Source organism: Cariama cristata, unplaced genomic scaffold, assembly GCF_000690535.1.
Source record: "Cariama cristata isolate BGI_N322 unplaced genomic scaffold, ASM69053v1 scaffold3793, whole genome shotgun sequence".
Classification (NCBI taxonomy): domain Eukaryota; kingdom Metazoa; phylum Chordata; class Aves; order Cariamiformes; family Cariamidae; genus Cariama; species Cariama cristata.
In genome coordinates, this window is record NW_009608787.1 from 11,221 (window position 1) to 32,281 (window position 21,061).

At 40.2% G+C, this 21,061-nt stretch overlaps 1 protein-coding gene across 1 annotated transcript in view; it reads left to right on the forward strand.

Annotated features, from left to right (window-relative positions):
- Positions 1-4,502: 4,502 nt before the first annotated feature.
- The window catches only part of HIPK3 (homeodomain interacting protein kinase 3), a 58,726-nt gene continuing 42,167 nt past the window's right edge, over positions 4,503-21,061 (forward strand). The window contains exon 1 of the mRNA XM_009697268.1: positions 4,503-5,596. Coding sequence (XP_009695570.1) covers positions 4,503-5,596 — 1,094 coding nt within the window. The remainder of the gene's footprint in view (positions 5,597-21,061) is intronic.

Here is a 21,061-nt window from a genome sequence, read left to right on the forward strand (position 1 = left end):
AACAAACAAAAAAACCCCAAACAAAACCCAACAAAAACCCCACCAAAATCCCTGCAACACAATATAACTCTTCACTCTAAAAAAACTGTAGCTGTCAATAAGGTTATATTGTAACCTGAATCCCTCAAAATAGTGAAAAAAAAAAAACAAAACCCAACAACAAAAAACCCCCACAAACAAAATCAAACCCCATAAAAAACAAACAAAACCAAACCACCACCAATAAACCCCCTCCCCAGTCCCCCAGCCAACAAAAAAGCCTCCCCCAACATGGCAGTGCTTCTTACAGTAGAGGATGTTGTGATATTTTCCCTTTCTCTTCAAGGTTTGTTGTGCAGCTCTGCTGTCTGGGAGTGGGGCTGTGTTTTCATCTGGGTGGGGGAAAATCGATTCTATTAATAAACTTTACTTCTCAAAGTGAAGATCTCCAGGAGCTGGTTGTATTGGATAGTTGCATGCTGTTCTGGTGTATTTTGTTGTGTGTATGTTAAAGTATAGTGAAGAGTGGGCTTCTGTCTGAAATGTCTTCTGAGCACTGTGTGCGGGTGCATGGCAGAGGTCTCTCAGCAGTCTCGAGTGTAGGATGCTGCAGAATTTTAATGTGCCTGTTTCACGGGAACACCTTATTCATTGGTTATATGAAGATAATGTAGGTTCTCCAAATGAGATTGCATCTTGAAGTATGTGTTTTTTTTAAAAAAAAAAAAAAAGACAAAATAATAGGGGTAAACAAGAAATGTTTAGGACAAGATAAGAAATTAGGTGCTTGTACAAGAACTCTTAAGACCCTTTTAACTCTTCTGGAGTAAAATGTGACAGTCTTAGTTCTGTCTGTCATGATTACGTCAAAGGTTATTCTCCCAGGGTATGCCATCTCTTTCATTTAGTGTTTAATTTTATTTTTTTTTTCCTTGGAGTTGCTAAAAACATTCTCAGAATAACTCAATAAACACCTATCTGAGAACAGAGCTGTTACTGTGGTCAGAGTTCGGGGTCATGGAGTTAAGCCTGTAAGAAACACACTAACCCTAAAAGATGATAGCCTAGTTTTTCTCATCCAGCTGAAATTAGTGTTAAAGAGAAAGCCAGGACTACATGCTTCCAGCCCTTTTGGACTGGTTTGAATAGCATGAGCTATAGAAAACTTATGTGTGTTTGAATGCCAGTGGTCCCAACAAGCTTGGATAAGGATTTGAGTGGTCCTCTGGCCACGCTAGAGGACTCCCCTCCACCCTGTTCTTGTTGTCCTGTCTTCAGAAAACCTCCGTAATTGCAGCATAGGTTTATCACTGCTTTCTCAAAGTAATTGTCTCGATTTCATGCCATCAGCTTTGGTGACATGCTTACATAGACAAGTACCTTCTCCAGAAGTTAAACCAAGCAAGATGGTTGCCGTTTGGTTATGGCAGACCCAGGACGAATGGACCCGCTGGGGTTGCTGCAGCTTGGCAAGCCTCTGGGCAGTGGGTCAGGCGTCCAGGCTCCTTCCCGGTGGGCAGCGCAGCTTTGGCTTCTCACACTGGACCTGTTTCTGCCCTGGGGCTTTAGCGGTTTAGCTGTGCTCCTGGGCCTGCTTGGCATTTAGATTTATCTCCAAGTTGTGGAGGTGGTGCTGGGCATCTGAACTCTCCTGTTGGCAAACTGTGGGATAACACAGTAGCGTTACCTTGAAAAGAGGGACAATTTCTTTACTTTTGAAGTGTAAAAGTTTTTTTGAGGTTCAGTGTTTTACTTCTGTCGTGTGCAGGCATGTGAAACGGAATTCTGGTGAAAAAGCAACTGGAGTTTTTTTAGCAGGAACTTTGAAAAGATTTTAAGAAAAAAAAGAAACCACCAACCTATTTTGAGGCTTAGTGTCTTTGGCGTAAATGTGGCAAATCTGGTATCTGGGTTGTCCCGAAAGAACTGGAGAACAAGAGGCTGCTGATAGAAGGTTTGTACTCATCTGACCTGAGCTGTGCGGGTGGCACTTGGAAGCTCCAAGTAGGCTTGGGTGTATGCGTGTTCTGGGGCAGTCGGTGAGGGTTGATTTTGGAACTCTTAGGTAATGTGACCAGGATAAATGATTAATTTAAATATAATTATTATAGAAAAGAGGGGAAGCCCCATGGTCAATAATAGGCTTATACTGTGTACCAGGCACTTTGTAATGGGGTATGATATTTAGGAGAGAATTGAAGAACTTGGAGAATTTTTGCCTGCGTTTTGAGGTTGAGAGTTACTCTTAAATCCTTGGCGTGGAGCAGGAGGCCAGTGGCAGTCCCATAGTGTTTGGTGATGAGAGAGCTTAGCTGCTGGCAGTCTCCAGCTTTCTGTATCATCTGGCTCTGGGCAAACATCTTTGGAAAGGAAAGGGCTTTGAAATTTTCTTCTACTGCTGGGGCAAAAACCATTATAGGATGCTAAACTGAGGTGGTAGTATGATTATTTTAATCGCTCTTAAGATGTTTAAATGTTAATCTGCATAAATCAAATCACAGCTTCAGAATAATTATGCTGTGTGTTTGGTTAGTTTTTGTTTGATCAGAGTCATTGCGATGTCTGGCTCAAGTTTTATGTGACTTATCTGCAATTTAAATACCTATTGCCAGAATCTTCATGTGCTTGGCATGAAAAAGAGATTTAGTTGAAGTATTATTGGTATTGAATTTGTCTCTGAGAGCTGATCAGACTGGTATAAGCCATAACTTCCCTGAAACCTTGTATTCATTTACACTGGGATATATCCAGTGCTTTTTCCTTATTGTTCAGCGTTATGTGACGTGGAAGTTTAAGGCTGGTGTTTGACAGGTCTGGAAGGGGACACGGCAGGGTCAGCGTAGAGATGAGAACTGAAAGGGTCACCATCCTAAAGGGTCAGCATCTCTCTTAGAGACAAGGGCTATGCAATTTAAAGTAGAATTGAGATTTGTCACGCTACCTGCGGGCCGGGTACCTCTGCTATTGTCCTCCTCCCTCGGACGCTCTGCTGGCGTACTCCGCTTCGTGCCTGGGAAAGGGAGGTACAGCATGGAGCAGGATCCTGGGCGGTCTTGTGGTGGCCCTGCTTTCTGTACAGCTAGCGTCCCGAGTTAGGGACAAATTTGAGGAGGCAGTGGGACTAATCCTGCGCTGTCACACGGGCTATGCAGCGTGGAGCTGCTGTGCTCGGGGGCTTCTCGGGCAGGCAAACTGCCTCCTCTTGTGCGAAACTGTTCTGAGGTGTGAGTGTTCTTTCTGAGAGGCTGTACGGGTGTAGCCTTTCAAAAATATGATGGCCTTGGAATGTGGAGTAAATCAAGTTGAAATTTGAATTCCAAGCAAGGCTGAGATCCGAATGTTAAAATTATCCATAATCTTATATTTGAGCTTTCACTTATGTCTTAGCAAAGAAGTAATTGTGGTGGCAGAAAAAAATATATTAAAAAATACATGGAAAACATACACAGAGTGGAAAAAAAAAAATTCTTTTTCTTCCATTCACATTCACTTGAAAATAAATTTTCTGTGAGAAATACATCCTTGTAAGTTCTCTACCTACAATTATTGGCCCAGTTTTCAGATGTGATCTTGATCAGGGATGTACTTTGTAGCTCTGTAGAGCATTATACTTAGTTAATTTAACGGTTTGCTTTAAAATGCAGGTGTTCTATGGCTCAGCTCATGAAATAGGGATACCTGAAAGTATGAGGCTAATAGTTAGTTTCCAAATCTGAATTGAAGGGAGGTAAAAAAAACAATTGGTACCTCTACGCCCTACAACTGTGTCACTGATATGCAAACTTCTGCAATGGGACGGTGTATGACTTAGAGAAAGTACCTGCCTTTCCTGAATGGATTAGATTACTGTACATCTTAATTTACCAGGAAAGTTCCAATTGTTTATTTGAACATACACATGCCCCTAAAGTATTTTGCCCCGTCACATGGCTTGATCGCTTTCACTTTCATCATGGTGAAATTCTTTGAGCTTTGGCAGATGTGTCATTTGTCCATTTGTTATCAGAAGCCAGTTGGTGCTTACGATGAGTAGGTCGGATACCTTGTGTAACAGGTAGCATTGGCTCACTATTAAGAGCTTTTAAGTTATTTTACATCTGTCACTGATAAATGTTTGAATTGGTTATTTAACTTATGTTACTGAACACTAGGTACTTTTGTACACTGGTGTTTTTTAAAGGAAAGCTGAGTTCTTAATAGCACAAAAGTAGTTCCCCCATTTGAAAAATTACGAGTAGCGACCTGCTGCCGACTATCTCAGTCCTGCCCTGTGCAACCAGCAAAAGCATTTACTGCTGTAACCCGCTGCTGCCGCCGTCACGGTCCTTGTGTGCTGGAGTGTGTGTGCTGGTAAGGCATGAGGACCTTGCCATAAGAAATTATATATAAAATAACTCTGGGGTAGCTCATTTGGAAAATATACTCATGTCCTGATTCTTTTAGAAGAGGAAGCTGCTGCGAAGCTTGGAAATGTGAATGCAGGATTCTCACTTGCTTTTTCTTTTTTCTCTCCCTCTGTAGGTATGGCCTCACAAGTCCTGGTCTATCCACCATATGTTTATCAAACCCAGTCAAGTGCCTTTTGTAGTGTGAAGAAACTCAAACTAGAACCAAGCAGTTGCGTGTACCACGAAAGAACCTACCCACAAATCTATGTGAATGCTAAAAACTTTGGAATTTCTCCCCACAGGGTTAGTACTTTCTTTCAGACTAAAAATCCATTTGACAGACCTCGAGGACAGAACTTTTTGTTGCAGTCAAATGCTGTTGCTGTAAGAAATATTGCAGGTGCTACAAAAACGTTAGCAGTGTGGGCACAGCAAGCTCAGTTAGAGGCACCTCGGACTGGGACACAAAGAAGCCGATCAGATATCCTGGAAGGAGCCCAGCGATGTGGATTGAAGCGTAAGAGCGAAGAGCTGGATAATCAAAACAGCACGATGCAGATTGTTGATGAACTGTCCATCCTGCCTGCAATGTTGCAAACCAATGTAGGAAACCCAGTGACGGTTGTGACAACAGCTGCAACTTCAAAACAGAGTGGTACCAGCGGAGATGGTGATTACCAGTTAGTACAGCATGAGGTATTGTGCTCTGTGAAAAACACTTATGAGGTTCTTGATTTCCTTGGGCGAGGGACCTTTGGACAAGTAGTGAAGTGCTGGAAAAGGGGGACAAATGAAATTGTGGCGATCAAAATCTTGAAGAACCATCCTTCGTATGCACGCCAAGGACAAATAGAAGTGAGCATATTAGCAAGACTAAGTACTGAAAATGCTGATGAGTTTAACTTTGTGAGAGCCTATGAATGCTTTCAGCATCGCAACCATACTTGTCTGGTTTTTGAGATGTTGGAACAGAATTTGTATGATTTCCTGAAACAAAACAAATTCAGCCCTCTGCAACTGAAAGTAATACGGCCCATTCTGCAACAGGTGGCCACTGCACTGAAAAAACTAAAAAGTCTGGGTTTAATCCATGCTGACCTCAAACCAGAGAACATTATGTTGGTGGATCCTGTTCGGCAGCCTTACCGGGTTAAAGTAATAGACTTTGGGTCTGCCAGCCATGTATCAAAGACTATTTGTTCAACTTATTTACAATCTCGGTATTACAGGTAGGTGTCTTTTACTTTGTTTTTAACTTTTAATGGAACAAGGTTGTAGCACTTATTAAAGTTAATGGCTTAAATAGTTACTCTTCCAGATAACTAGTAAGAATAATTTGGAAAACGTAAGGACCACCTAAGAATGTAGGCCATACTAAGATTAAGTGGTTGGTTACCATTTTAAATGTAAATACTTGCTCTCAATGTTTTCATAGTGTTATTTTTTTCTGGAAATACGTTTTGTGTTGCGCTCTGAAGTCATCACTTACTGTTATTTTGAGACCTCTGATGAGACTGTTTAAAAGGAAAAGAGAAAAAAAAAATTAGCTTTCACTTGCTTGATTAGGATGTCTTTCCTGCCTTCCCAACATGGTGGGTTTTTTTTCTGTAGACAGCTGGACACTGTACTAGAAGTGCTATACTTTTATATTCTGTTGCCAAAGATTATGTAAATGCCTCTTTTTCTGCAGCACTTGTAAATATTTTGCCTAGTTCTAATAAACTCCATTCTGATTGAGTGCCTTCATCAGCTGTGGACTTCGGTGAACTTCTGGAGTTAGTGAGTGATAGGATACTTAAATGTTTAAGGTGATACCAGGCGAGCATTTAAAGTGATTTTGGTACATGGTTGCATTCTACATTGGCCTCAAAATGGATGTGTATTTCTGATATATTTTTGTTTTGTTTTTAATCCTTTCTTTGTATAGCTATCCAAGCTGTGTGACATTTAAAAGTTATTAATATTTAGCATCTGAGATCTTTTGTTTTCTTTATAAGCTGAACGTGTCTTGATTGAAGACCTTTTTCAGTCCTGCCTTGCATCGTTGACAATAATATATCCTGTGTATTGCCTGTCTGCCAATTCAGTAAAAAGCTAGTAAACTAGGACAATGGGTAATTTGAAGGAAATCTTAAATAGTTTACAACCATTCATGTTGGAAGTGAAAACTTGTGCAGTGCAATTTCAGGCTTGATGAAATTGATGATCGGAGAATCTAGCTATTTTTTGACTGTAGCTTGTAAACAAGAACACTTCATGTACAGTACTTACATAAAATATTCTAATCCTTCACCTGCATTTCTCTGTTACCTAATTACAAACTGCAGCTAGGGGTTTGAAAACTACACAAAGTTCATCAACAGAAAACTAAGTAGGGAAACCATATGGATTGATGCATACCCACATTATACACAACTGTGCATGAGAGGGAATAAGAAATTAAGTAACTTGAGAGTTCGCTTTGGTGTAATAGCTGTGTGCAACTCAAGATCCAGTATTTTCAGGCCCCTCAGGACAAAACTGGGCAAGCCTTGAAAAGGCAGCTTGAATTCTGTGAGGTTCTAGACAAGTGCAAATGTCTTGACATGAGCTGTTCTGTACAAAGTGGTAATTCAGCAGATATTCCAGATGCATGGTCTGAGAATACTTCCTTACATATTTTGATTGTTTTATTTATTGAAGCAATTGCAGATTATTACGAGCTATTGCCATTTCTTCCTCCTTCCTCCCCAAGAACTGGCAAAGGGAGAGGCTGTAGACAGCCAGGCTGGGTGGTCCTATTGTAGTACTTCATTCTTCACTACCTAGTTTCAAATTGTTTTTTCTGTTTCAGATAGATCATTAGACATAGTGTTGTTGTGCTTGTTCAGTTGCCTACATACAAATTTTAGCTCTAGTTTTATTTTACTTGATGTTCCTTTGTACCTATACTTTAAATAGAAATTTAACACGCTTACTAGGTTTAGCAGGTCTGTATGGTGGCAAGATCAATGTGCAATTGCTTGGTACCTTGTGTGCATTTGCATACTTGTATTGCATTACATACGCTGAAGTGTGAGTAAGTGGGGTTCATTGTGGATGTACATATGTACATTTAAAAATCTTTTTCTTCCCCCCACCCCGTGAAGACCAAGACTCATGGATGCATACACTTCTCTTGGCTCAGTGATGTTGCATGATATTCATACAGACTCATATAATATGTGCATGTAAAATTCCCTAGTTACTAAGTTGCACTTAAGTACTTTGTAAATATTCAGGCTGTTCAGCAGAAGATCATATTCTTTTATCTTGTATAGTTTTATAATCTTCTATAAAGTAGCATTTAAGTCAGTATTTTTTTGAAAGTAAAAAGGACATACAAAAAGAAAAAAGGTTAGGGTCTATCTACTTGAATAGTTTTGGTGCTATGTTTAAGTTAAAAATTGGTTGAGATAATTTTGAAATGGACTTAATTTTGGAAAAAAAATTAATAATATGGATCAAAACAATTTTCAACAAAAAGTTTACTACTTAAAAGTTTTTTAGCATGCTAGATTTCATCGTGGATGCATAGCTCTCTGCCAGTTGTGTGATTCAAATTAACTTTGTGTAGCTTGGCATACAGTTTCTCTAACTTTCTTTTTATTGCTTTGGAAGCACCTGACTAGTGTAAATAATATCAGAAAATAGGGATTTGATCCAAAAGGTCTCAAAATAGATGGTGCCAGGGAAATTTGAAGAGAAAAGCTTTAAAGAGGCATGAGAAGGGCCTTCAGAGAATATATTGTATTGAGGTGGAATTTATTTTGCAAGAGATTGTGCTTCTTGTCAATCAAATAAGGAGCTACTTCACAAAATATAACTATACTTAAGTGGTTTTTATATTAGAAAAGGGTGGGGGTGATAGTACAAGTTTGACTTGTTTGACTATGACATATTGAAACAAACCCTTTAACAAAATCAAGTAGCAATTGGGACATTGAGACCTATATTTTTTTCCTTCCCTCCTCCCTTAAACTCAGTGGTGCTATGTATTTGTTCAGGTTATTTAGCAAGAGAACATTTATTTAAATAGATTTTTATTTAAAGCTTTGAGCTAAATTAATCCAATTAGAATTCAAATTGGAAATGTTTTTTTAAAAAATGCGTGTTCCATACAGCACGTCTTTTATTAGCGTGATCCAATCTATATTCTTGTGTACAATCTTTGAAAATTGTTTCTGTGCTAAGCTGTGTATGTGTATTGTCATGAGCTTTACCTGTAACTCTTAGCGGTGGGGATCCTTGCATGGTCAGAGATGACAGTGCGTGAGACTTTTGCTTCGCCAAGTGACAGGCAAAACACGCTACTTTGACATTTATATGGATATTTCCTAGGTAAATGTGATGTGAACCTGACCTTTTCTGATGTGCAAAAGCACTCAGCCAGGCCCAAGAATTTAAAGAAAAAGTTATTAAGAGGAAACATTTTGGTTTAAAATGACTATTGTAGAGTCTGAGATATTAGAAAAGGTTGGAATGAAATGCCCTTAGATGACGGTGTAGGTTGAGAGGAATCAGGTCTGCATTCCCCCAGCATGGGGATGCTGCATCTCAGCCCTGTGGTGCTGGTGCCGTCCTGTTCCGAGGCTGATACAAACCCTGTCTCCATCCCTGTCCCGTGTTGTGCTCGCCCCTCATCTCCAGAGTGCCTGTGCCAGCGTGGGGAGGGAGGGAGGTGGCCTGGGGAGGAGGGAGGAACTGTTATTTCTGGCAGCGCTGTTAACTTATGCCACAGTCATTTGCAAGAATAGGATTTGCACTTTCTCTATGGAAAGCGTATGCCCACCGGCATCTGTAGATGCCTATGTTGAATGCTCAAGAGAAACCCATAAAGAAGTTTTGCAAAAGTGAATAAAGAGAAAAGGTTGTTTGTTGTTGGGGTTTTATGGGTTTTGGTGGTTTTTTGTTTTTTTTTTTTTTTCCCTCCCATCTTGTCACTGCTTTTTTTTTTTTTTCTTGTTCATGGGACTGTCACGAGCTAATTATCGTGAGACTGGAGAATGCCACAAAGTCTAATGTTCCGGTGTTTATTTTGAATGGTGGTGTCAGTATTTTACCATCAGTAAGAGGAAGTGTGTAATGAATTGGAAAAATAAGTAATAAGAAGATTAGGACTTAAGGCAGGAAATGTAATACAGCCAGGTGAATGGATAATGGGCTGACTTACCTTACTTACCTTGGTCTATAGCAGAAGAAAAGGTGACATAATGATGGCTATTGGAGACATTACATTACTTTTGTATGAGGAGAGATTGTAAAAAAGTGAGACTAATTGAATTTTGAAAGGATGGTAAACAAGCAGAAAAATGGAGACAAACTGGATCAAGTGATAATGATTTGATGTTTTCCTCTTTCTGTTTCAGCTTTGTCAAGCAAAGAGGAAATAAGAAAACGGTTGAAACAAGTATAAAAGTACTTTTTGACGGTTCATTACCTTTTGGAAACTCCCGGCTGTTTATATATTGCTAGAAATTAGAGTATGGATGTGAATAAACACTAACCACAATAAACTGTCTTAAGTCACAGATCATTTTTTTGTTTATTTTGAAGATGAAATGTTATTCTGAATACTCTTTCGCTAAGAGACAGTGTCTGTGCTTACATGCTGGTTTTATGCTGGTCTGGATTTTAATAGCTGTTGGCTGGAGAGATCTGGTATTTGAAGCCTTTTCTTTGCTGCTGGCCTCACGCGTTAAGACCATTGACCTTTTACGAGTGATCTAAGTAGGTAAATAACTAGGCAGTGTATACATTTTGAGAAGAAAAACACTCCTTACATACAGCATAGGTGATCAAGCCGTTGTCATATATGGAAATGGTATGATAAGTATGTTGCTGTCCTTTTCGTCCGCTGTGCCCCAAATCACAAAAAGGAGAGCGTTGCATCCAAAATCAGAAGCTTCTTTTCCCCTTATCACATGGTGCAGGCTGCGGAGGGGAATCAACACATTTATTTCTAAGTCTAATGTCTGGTGCTCATCTCGCAAGGCAGAAAGTTTTCCCAGGGCATGGTGTTTCCCTCTGGGAGTCATTTTCCTTTGCTTTGCTTCTGTCCTGAGGTGAGATGTATTTAGGGAAGCAGGTGTGAGAAGAAGGGCTTCAAAATGGCAGGCTCCAAGGAGCAGTAAACTTCAGGAAGATTCAAGTGATCTGAAATGGTCAGGGTAGTCCTGCCCATCTGCTTCAGGGAGCTGAATTCCTTCCCTTTTTGTTGCCCTGAGAAGCAATGGCCTTCTCAGTGTCTTGCATTCAGAGAGAGCTCTTCAGGTCTGGTTTCACAGCAGACCTCTTCATTCTTCTGCAACTCCCTCCAGGAGTTTTTTTTTTTCCAGAGATACTTCTGTTGAAACCTGTCTATAAGTTCCCCTTTTTGAAATAGCTGTGTGGAACACCAGCAGTAAAGGAGTTCTGTTTTAGTCCTTAGCTAATACCCAAATGACAGTTAGCGATGCCTTCTGCACATTGCTGTTGTCTTCGCCATTCAGCCGTTGGTCAGAGTGGGTAAAATTGTATTTAAAGGATGCACAGTTCTATCTAATGGTAACATTGATGTGGCAGGGTTTGGTAATAATGAAGCCTGTTCCTTATCTGATGCTTTTCTTCTCCCACTTGTTGCTTGGCTGTAACACCAACTGAACTCGTAAAACGTGTCACCGTTGGCATTGCACATTGAACGTAGGTCACTAAGGGAGAGCTGCAGCAGTGCTTGTGTGTGCAGAGCTTCGTGACTTGTAGGGTTTACTGTTGGTTGGGAGGAGTTACTGCATAATTTTTTTTTTCAAGCAGAATCACCTTCATGTTGATTTAATTTGGGATTGTATTCCTAAAAGACAGGATTTTGAAAACAAGACTTCAGTAAACTTTGCAAAGCTTATCATTCATAAAATCCTTCTAATACAATGAACTTAACAGTAGCCATTGCAAGTGTCGGAGTGGGTGTGTTAGTTCATTGCATGCTCCTTATGCGCAGCCTCCAAAGGGAGCTGGAATAGTCGTTGCTCCAGTTGCCTGTGTAGCTGCCCTGATGGTTACGTTTCTTATCTTTCACCTCCTGTCTCTGAAGAAAACCTCTGCTTCATCATACTGTGTCAGATTATACTGCTGTTAGAGTACAGCTGGAAATGTTACCGAAAATATTGTCTCGAGAACAAGCAGTCAGTTTGGAAGGATGCTCCTCTTAGCATCCGGTGGTCTGTATGGAAACTGCTGTTTAGCATAGTCAGATTCATTGGGAAAATGAAATGAATGGGAAGCAATATAATTGATCTCTGTATAAAACAGGGCACCAGCTGAACCTGCGATAAGCTGATGGATAACTTGAGTGATGCTGACAGAATGGAAGGTGTCTGGTTATCAAGGGACACTCGTAGCTTGGAAATGTTTTTCTGCTCTGCTGGTGACAGCAGTAAAATACGATCCTAGTTATTCAGAAGTGTGCCCATAAGGAAAAGCAAATGATGTGAGTAGATGCGCTCAGTGGAGTCAACTCATTCCTGAATCGGACAGTGATATCTTCCCTCCAGCCTTCCAACTAAGGATAGTTGCTAATCAACAGAGTTGTTCCAGACAAAATGCCAAATGTCACTAGTGTTGCAGTGGAGCTTAGAGAGATGGAAAAATCGCTGTTGGATGTATTCCTGTTGGACGAGAGCAGGCTCTCTCCTCCTCTTACCCTCCTGTCCCATGAAGGATCAGAGAGGATGGAGGAAGAGTGATAATCATTGTGTCCTATGGTCCTGACATTGCTTTCGCTTGCCCAGTCAGTTCTGCTGCCGCTCAGAAGAGTGATTTGATCCAGCGCCATCCTTTCTGCTTTATAGGGTTTTGGAAAAAGAATAAAGTAGTTGAGTTGTGTGACTTAATTACTGCCCATGAACTGGGCTTTAGCAAGAACTATGTGCGTGCTCTGATGCTGTTGCACTAGGACAGCTTTTTATTTATGACTTTTTCAGCTTCATACTTAGTTTCAGAATAAACCACCAGCAGCTTATGCTGGTGTTTTCCCCTCAAATTTATGAATTTTATTTATCTGTTGTTCTCCCTCACACATTCCTTCAAAATTAGAAAAAATTTCTCGTGGCTGTAAATTCCTGGAAGAGGCTTGTTTTCTCACTGGCCTTTGTAACTTGGTTAGATGTAGTCCTTGTCACTCCAGGGACTCCAGAGAACACAGGCTGACAGCACCTCCTTTGAGTGTTTTTGTTAATTTGAATGTTTTATTTTCGTAGGTTAGACTTGTCAGCAGGATGGGTTGTTATGACTCGGGAACACATCCATTGCATCTGAGTAACTTGTCAATTATCTCCTAATGTCAGAGCAACATACAATTTACATATGTTTAGAATATCAGTTAAAAACTTGTATACAAAGAAACACCTATCTTAATACAGATTTTCTTCATAGGGATGACCAGGGGGAGAAGTCCTGCAAAACTGACATCTCAGGAAGCAACTGCTTTTTCAAGTCCACCCATTGCTGTCACATACTTGAAGTTTCTAAATAAGCTTTATCTAGAGTGGGGTGTCTTGTTTTTTCTCCTTTCACAATGCCTAAAATTCTTGCTCAATTTTTTTAAAAAAAATTTTGGTTTTAGACCTTTAAACGAGAAGCAGAGCTCTGTTAATAACTTGAGTTTTCTGGTAGTTAGGGAAGTGCAGTATGAGAACAAGCTAAAAATGCCTCTGTAAACAACTTGCACTTCAACATGCTAGTAGATGTTATTCTATCACTTTGAACTGTGCATCACTGAAGTGTATTGGGATATCTTAAAATAGTCAGGGGTGGTGGCCAGAGACTCTAGACTACTATAGATGGTGAGGCTGTTTCGCTCTTGCAATGAAATAAGCCAGAAGTACATGCTGCTAAGGTCATTTGCTTGCTCAAGGTCAGCATGTTCAAAGTTAGCTGCTATACTTGTGAGCATGGTTACTGTCAGTTGTATATATAAGAGAAGAGTCCTGATAATGTAAGGAATTGCTATTACAAGTGAATTGGGACACTTAACTATTTTTTCCACCCCTTTAAAGTTGCAGGGCTGTGATTGCTGGTTTATTTTCTTCTCTGAGCAAACAGAACTTAATGTCATGATAAGCTGTTGTGGCTTTTGTCTGCAAAAAAGTTGCTTTATTGATTTGGCAAGGTTTTGTTTACACTTTTTGCATAGTGTTCATTTAATTGTTTAATTGACTTCCCATTTTAAACTTCTGTTTCATAATTACTGGGACCTAATCAAAACCATTATAAGTATCCTCCAGGAGTGGCAATCTTAGCTCATTGTAACTTGATGTTTATATAGCTATCTGACAACAAATGGAGTTTCAATTCTCTTATTATTTTCTAGTCAACATAACGTGGTCTCTAATACTTTATTATTCTCTGTTCATAGAAGCAGAAAATAAGAGTCGATTTTTTGGTAATGGTGTGGGTTTTTTTGGTTTTGTTGTGTTTTTGTTTTGGATGTGGGGTTTTGGTTGGGTTTTTTTGTATGGTTGGTTGGGTTTTTTTGCATGCTGTGAAAAAGAATTGCAGGGTTACTGTAAATTTGCAACTCCTTTTTTTTTTTTCTTTAAATCCTCTCTGAAAGTCCAGAGCAGTATCGTGGGGATGGGAGTGGATGAAATGAAATGGTGGCCAGCCTTCAAGTTGGTCACTTTTGTGACCTAGAGATTTTCAGAGTAACGTAAACTGGGATAACACATGAAGTGTTTAAAGATACCGTGTACCTCTTGGAGATTCTCGTAATGTCAGCCCAAATTTCAAATTAATAGTGGTGGTAGGAGCAGCAACTTAAATCAGAGTTCAGATAATGGTTCTCTTGGTCTTTAGATTGCTTCAGTTTGAACAGAAGGAAAATTCTTGCATAATCCTGAAGGCAAAAGAGCTCTGAGTTCTTGGTGTATTTCATTTTTTTGAGGTTGAAAGATAGACATAAGTTTGTCATGGCTAAAGTTTCGGGAAGCAGCTTTTATTTTTCACACATTAAAATAGATCTACTGAAATGTGATCCTTTTTTTTCACTGCACTGATGTTTATGTCACAAAGATATATTCATCGTACAACTATGTGTATGTGAGTGTGGATATATCGGATCTCTTAATTGCAGAAAATACCAGTGGAAAATACCAGTGCTGTATTTGTAAATATTGTGTCTAACTGCTCCCACTGTGCCTGTTTTGAAAATATAGCTCTGTATTTCTGTTGTAAGAGCAGGTAGTACTAGATCTAAATCAACGTGATTGAAAGTGAAGCCTATACATCAGCCCCTGTCTCTTCCATCTGGCATCCTTGTCTTCAAAGGAGAGCTGTTTTTGTGGGTGAAGGTTACCTTCTGCATCAGCTCACAGCATCCACGAGTGAAGAGGATGAAGCAGACGCATGGGGGAAGAAGTCTTTTGTGCTACTGGGTACACAAAGATTGACCGAGTTGCTACTCTGCTGACACAGCCTGTGAACAGGAGAGGATGTACCACGGCTGGGGGCTCATCCCATTAGCCTCAGAAGGCAAACTGCCTCAGTTGATTGGAAAATCATGCAGGTTGAACAAGTGAAAATAGATAACGTGGGCACCTCTAGAACATTTAACACTCGTGTGGATTCAGACCAAAACCAGCAATAAAATACTGCCGTGATTAAAAAACAAAACAGCAACAGGGAAAAACCTTTTTGTGAATTCTGGCATTAATTGGAAAGTGTTAGAGCTGTCTGACATAAAAATAAGTATTTGGCATGTAATTAAGTAAAATTAAAATTTCTATGAAAATAAGTTACCTGAAATGTCCATATTGTCAAATTTTATACCATATGCTTGAAGGTCCTTGATCCTATGGTGCTAGGTAATATTTTGGAGGGATTTTTTGTTTAGACTGTTAATAAAATACCTTCTAAAAAGTGAAATTGGGTTAGGGGGCTGGGGAAGGCAAGCCAAAAGCATTTCACAGATAAGATTTTTCAAGCAGTTGCATTTTGAAACGATGATGTTACCGTAAGAACATGTGAAGTGTCATTCTGCTTTAAAGTCTTACTTACTAGACAGCAACAGTTGATTAAAGGGCAGGCATAATGTAATTTAAACCAGTAGTACTTGTGTGTGAGTAGGTGAGTCTTTATGCAGACAAGGTTGTGCTGGTGAGGCGAAAAGTTATCTCTATGAAGCATTTAATAAAACTCTGCATCTCTTTGCAGATGTAGGTGCAAAGTATGTGGGAGACAGGGCAATGCTATGGCCGCCTGTTCCACGTGCTTGTTGTGGGAAGCAGGCAGAAGCACCAGCTAGTAGTACGGAGCCTCTGCAGAAGATGGATGGTGGGAAGTGTCTTCTGCTGTGCGGTGTTGTCCAGCTTGTTGTATGGCATGGTATGACTGCAAGTGGACTTCAGCTCCCACGTCTTAACACCAAAATCTGACCATTAGCCTGCTAACTAACGGAAAAACAACTGCATCCACACTTCTTAGTGAAGGCCTACTTAAATGACAGTGAGTTCAGAATACATTGGTGTTCTCTTAGACTTTCGGAAGAACAAGGAAATTAAGCTTTGTTTACTAGGGCAAAGATAAAGTCAGACTTTTGACCAGAATGTCTTTCTCAGTGCACAGTATGTACTTCAAGGATAAATTATTAAAAATAGCTTATTTGGAAATGCACGGTATCTGGAACTTCATATCAAATGAAAATTACTGCATATTCTGCAAAATGCACTACACTAACTGGGTTGCAGCAGCGTAGAACCTGGCTATGAAGCCCTTACTCTTTGAGGTCGGGAGGCAGAAAGATAGTCATGGTGCATCTTCAGAGCAGGTGAGTCAAACCTGTTCGCATTTCTCTGTTAAACTCGTGTCAAATGCTCCATGGGACTGAGGATTTCTCACTCTTACCTTTGTGGTGTATGCTGTGCCGGGCCTACCGTATTTACAACTACCTGAAGCAGTGAAAGAGAGCAGTCTGCCAGCTGTGCTGTTTGTGTACAACTGAGATGTAGTCAGTGACGTTTGCTTGCACAGGAAGCTTTCTTGGTGCTAAAAATCACGTTTGTGGAATTTTGTTCTGCACTCTTAAGAACTACTGTAAATGTTGCCACTTTCCCCTTTGTAAATACCGAGGATGTTTTTGTTGTCCCAAGAGAGTGCAGCAATCTCTTGCAAAATATCATCTCTTTACATGGCTCCCTTAATTCAGAATTGCACCGTAGTTGAATTTTTATCAGTACTTTGAATGCCTTATTGGGTATTTTTGAGAACGGTAAGTTCTCACCCTTATAGTCAATCATTCAATACTAAGTGTTCAAAATATTTAAAAACACCAGATATTTCATGATTAAATCTTTTACAACAGTATGCTTTATTGTTTCAAGTGTTAGTACATATGGGAATCCTGGAAAAAGAGCTATTCCTTTAGCAACAATATCAGTATTCAGTGTATGTGTATACATAAAAACACATAGAACACAACTGAACTTTTTTTTGACGTTGCAGGTTCAAAATTAACGTGAATCTAAAATGTCTTTTAGTTGTTCAAAATTGATTGTAGGAATTGAATTGGAACAGTTTTTTCATTGTTTTTATATGACTTTCTCGCAATAAAACTTACTTCCTCGATAACTTTTGGATATGTGAATTTCATAACTTCTTTGAAAAACTGCATGTGTTACATCGCTTATGTACAAGGCTTTTATATAAATGTAACACTATGTGAGGCTTTTAAACTGCATATTTCTGTAGTTTTATCAACTGGAAAAACTTAATTTTTAAAATTGGTTTGAGTTGTTAGGGTATGCTGTAGGTCACAAATTCATGATACTTGCCAAAAAGGTCTGATGTCAAAAGTGTAGTTCGCACTAATAGCACTGGATGTTGTGCTGAGTGCCTTTTTTTGAACCCCAGTAATGTTTAAATTTTTGAGCTGTTAATTTTATCACTCTTGATAATTAATCTTTCACTTCTTGCCATCCAGTACTATTTTAGTTCAAGATCTAGTGTGTATTTCTTTATATAAAGTATTCTATTTGTCTGTCTGTATTTTGTTAAGAATGTTTTTAACGTCTTGTAGTTTTCATCAGCATTTCCACACATCCGTCCCCTATCACCATAACAGTGGTTTCTGAGGTGCATTTAAGACATCTTCTGCATCTTCTACGTGGCCAAGCTTCTGAGTTCAGTAAAGTGGCTGTAGTTGTCTTATGGTAAATCCAGAGGCTATACCACAGGTTTTTGGCTTCTCTAGAGAACTACCTGATGAATGAATTCTGCGTTGGCTGCTACCAGTGGGTGACAGCAGGACTGGAGAGACCTCCAGCTGCTCCTCTGTTTTTGGCCGTAGCACGAGGGATCGCAGGATGGTGTCTGCACACTGATGTACTTACTATTCTCATCATGAGACAATCACACTGGGCACAGTGTTGTGTAGAGATGCAGCCAGTTTTGGACACTTTACTTCTCTGGAAGAGTAGCTAGAAGTGGAGCAGAGGGCATTGGTATTTTCGGTAACAAGAGCCCTAGGAAGTAGAACAGGAGGATATAATTTGTAGATTATGTGGTACAGGTTCTGACTGTGCTTTGGTTTTCATCTAGCCTTGAATTATTTCAACAACTTCCACTGAGAAAGTATTCTTAAATCAAAAGCTTTCCTGTAGCTGTGAAAGCCCTGTAGTTGAAGTTGACATCTGTCTGATTATGCTGAGTAATTTCCATAGAGAGAGGCACTCGCAGAAGTCAAGTGCTTAACTGATTCTGAAGTTTATTTCTTGCTGTTTTTTTACTCTGTCTTACCAGTAGATGAACCGTATGAGTCTCATCTCTCACTGAGTTGACAAAGACCTGTTTTTTCGTGACCAACACCGCTTATGTCCCTAGTGTTGTCTTGCTCTGTGTAATGGTCCTATTTAACATAGTGTTTAATGTAAGCAGCAGTTGTCTTGCTGCTGAAAACCTACCAAAAAAGTAAAGGAACTGACAGACGTCTAACAAGGGGAAAAAATTGCAACACTGTAGGGTATTACGTAGAAGGATAATCAGGAATTAGTGTGTGGTGTTAGTACCTAAGTACTCCATCCTGCCCTCTGAAGTACTGTCCCAGAGGGGTGGTTGCTCACGGAGTGGTGCCGTGTGCTGCTTGGGGTCATCGGTTTGTAGCAATGCACTTGCCTTCCTGAAAGAACAATTTGAGGATTGCCTAAACCTAATTAGCACTAATTTTATTTCGCTTCATCTCTGGTTGTTCTGAGGTTACATTGGCTATGATTATTAAGCATTTACATAGGAAGAACATCTATTAATTGTATTTCTGTCTGTAGCATCATTGTGTACAAATGGTATCGAATGACTCTTTTCCCCTGCCCCATTCTAATGTAGTGGTATCTGGTGTAAAATTAAAAGAGAAGCCCCAAAATTCTGTCTGATATTTAATGCAGGTTTACTAGATTGGATAGAGGTCGTGCCTATATGGGGTTTCATGTTTTGTTGCTATTTTTTGACACTTCAGCATTTTCATTCTCTGTGCACAGAGGATTGAGGTTACATGAGACCACTGGCTGACTCTTGCAGGCCTGTATGAAATAATGCCTGTATGAAATAATGCCTGAGTAATACCTGTTAAATCATTTAGTTAACTGGTGCCTATAGGTCATATTCCCCCAAGATAAATAATCTGTATCAAATGTAACCATTTCACAGAAGCACAGCGTTATGTGCATTAGGAATACCAAATGCAGAACAGTAACCTCAGTCCCTTTCCGACCCAGGAGACCTGTAATTTCCTAGTTTGTGCATGGTGCTTGTTTTGGATTTCCAGGTGTTTCTGATGGTGGGTGCCTGGCTGGTGCATCGGAGCGGTGTGTCAGTGTGTTGTGTCGGTGTGTTGCGTCGGCATGAGGATGAGCACTGCAAAGGAGCCGTCTTCCTGCTGTTGGGGCAGTAGGCAATGCCGTCTGCCGGTGGCGTGGGAACAGCTGGTCTGGCATCTGCAGGTTGGCACCTGAAGAACCAAGGCCCTGTGCTTGGCATGGCAGTGAATGGGAACCAGTGCAGTGCTAGAGCGGGAGGAGGAGGAGGAACCAGAAACCTGGCTGCACATGTTGGAGTGGGTGGCTGGTGTGGGGTTGGACCCACTGCTTCCAGTGGGTCCAGTGCCGTTCCACAGCAGTGGGGCTGATGCATGCCATTTGGGGAGCCAGGGACTACGTAACAAAATGTGTACCTTTAAAAAAGCTAGTGCATTAATTTCTAGGTACTTAAATGAAGTGAAAGGCTGCTATATGTGGTGGTGTTTTATTTGTACATCCCACCGCTGTGCAGTACACACATGCATGCCCTCAGTTTTTGTTGTTCATGAATTGCCTTGCTTGTGTGTCTTACGTGTGCATAAAATTTGATGCACAAAGTCATTTCCCCTTGCTGCTGTGCTTTGATTTCAGCTTTGCTTCAGAAGTTTATAATGATATTTTTAAACATTTTTCCCCTATCTTAGTTTTTTTTCCAAGGGCTGTGCCTTAAGAACTCTCTTTTGTGAGACAAATTTAATGTTTTGTCAAGCAGCTGACTTACAGGGTTTGAGGTGGAAGCAAAAATGAAAGGCAGTACACAAGCTAGCGTGTATTAGCAAATCAAAAAGTACAAGTATTGTGTAGTTTAATGGCAGCTTAATGTGGGTCAGCTGAGTGGATTCATTCTTCAGTTCCTATGTTACAGTGATGTAGCCTAATTTTTCTTCTGCACAAGACTCTGTCAGTGTAGTTCCTCTTAAAGTTTCTTTGAATGTTTTCTTTGACTTTTTCATTAATCTCTAGGGAATGGTTACAGATAAATCCCTGAAGTTTCTCTGTGTATGTTGCATCTGTAACTTTCCAGTGGTGAGCTGTGAGGACAAGCGAAAGCACCCATTTTGAAGATGGACCGTGACCGGCTGGTTGGAGGGGACGTTTGGTTGCCTGCAGTCGCAGTTCTGAAATGGGTAATGCAAGAAACTCCTGTGATAAGAAATAAGGTGGTTGCTGGGTGGGTCTAATCTAGTGGGCATTTTTGGAAAAGCTTCAGAGCTGACTTCTGAGCCTTTTTGGCTGACTTCTTAATGTGCGTAAGTGTGCATTTGTCCCAATACCTCTGAAACTTCGAAGTACTTCAAACCAAACCAGACAGCAGGTGAAAGTCCTGAACGTGCCCATACCAGCAGTATGAACAGCAGCTGCAGAACAGAGGGAAGATTCAAACTAGTTACTCCTGCAAAGTGAAAAGGAAGAAGTTGGTTGTTATCTTTGCTGTTTTGCAGTAGCCATCTGGCTAGTCAGCATGTGTGTAGCCCTGGACTAACTAAATAGTATGCTTGTTGCCCTTGCATGTTGTAGAAGGCAAAATAGAGATCTGGAGTTGCTCATTGCTGTCTGGGGAGAGAAGTAGTGCAAATCTGAAAATACAGCAACAACGAAGTATACTTAAGTCTAGTGGTTGTTGATAAGCTTGTTCACATTTGTGTGGCATGACAGCAGATTCTCTTCTTCAGCAGAATCTGGCACAAAGACCTGTGGAGAAATGTGTGAAAAGCTTCCTGACTTCTAAAACGGAAATAATTTCCTAATGTTTACTGAGAGCCTGTGTTCTTAGTTCTCTCTCCAGCTCGTTGCTCCATGCTCGCTTCTCATGACTGGCACTACCACTGCAAGAAGAACAGAAAACCACGCAGACAG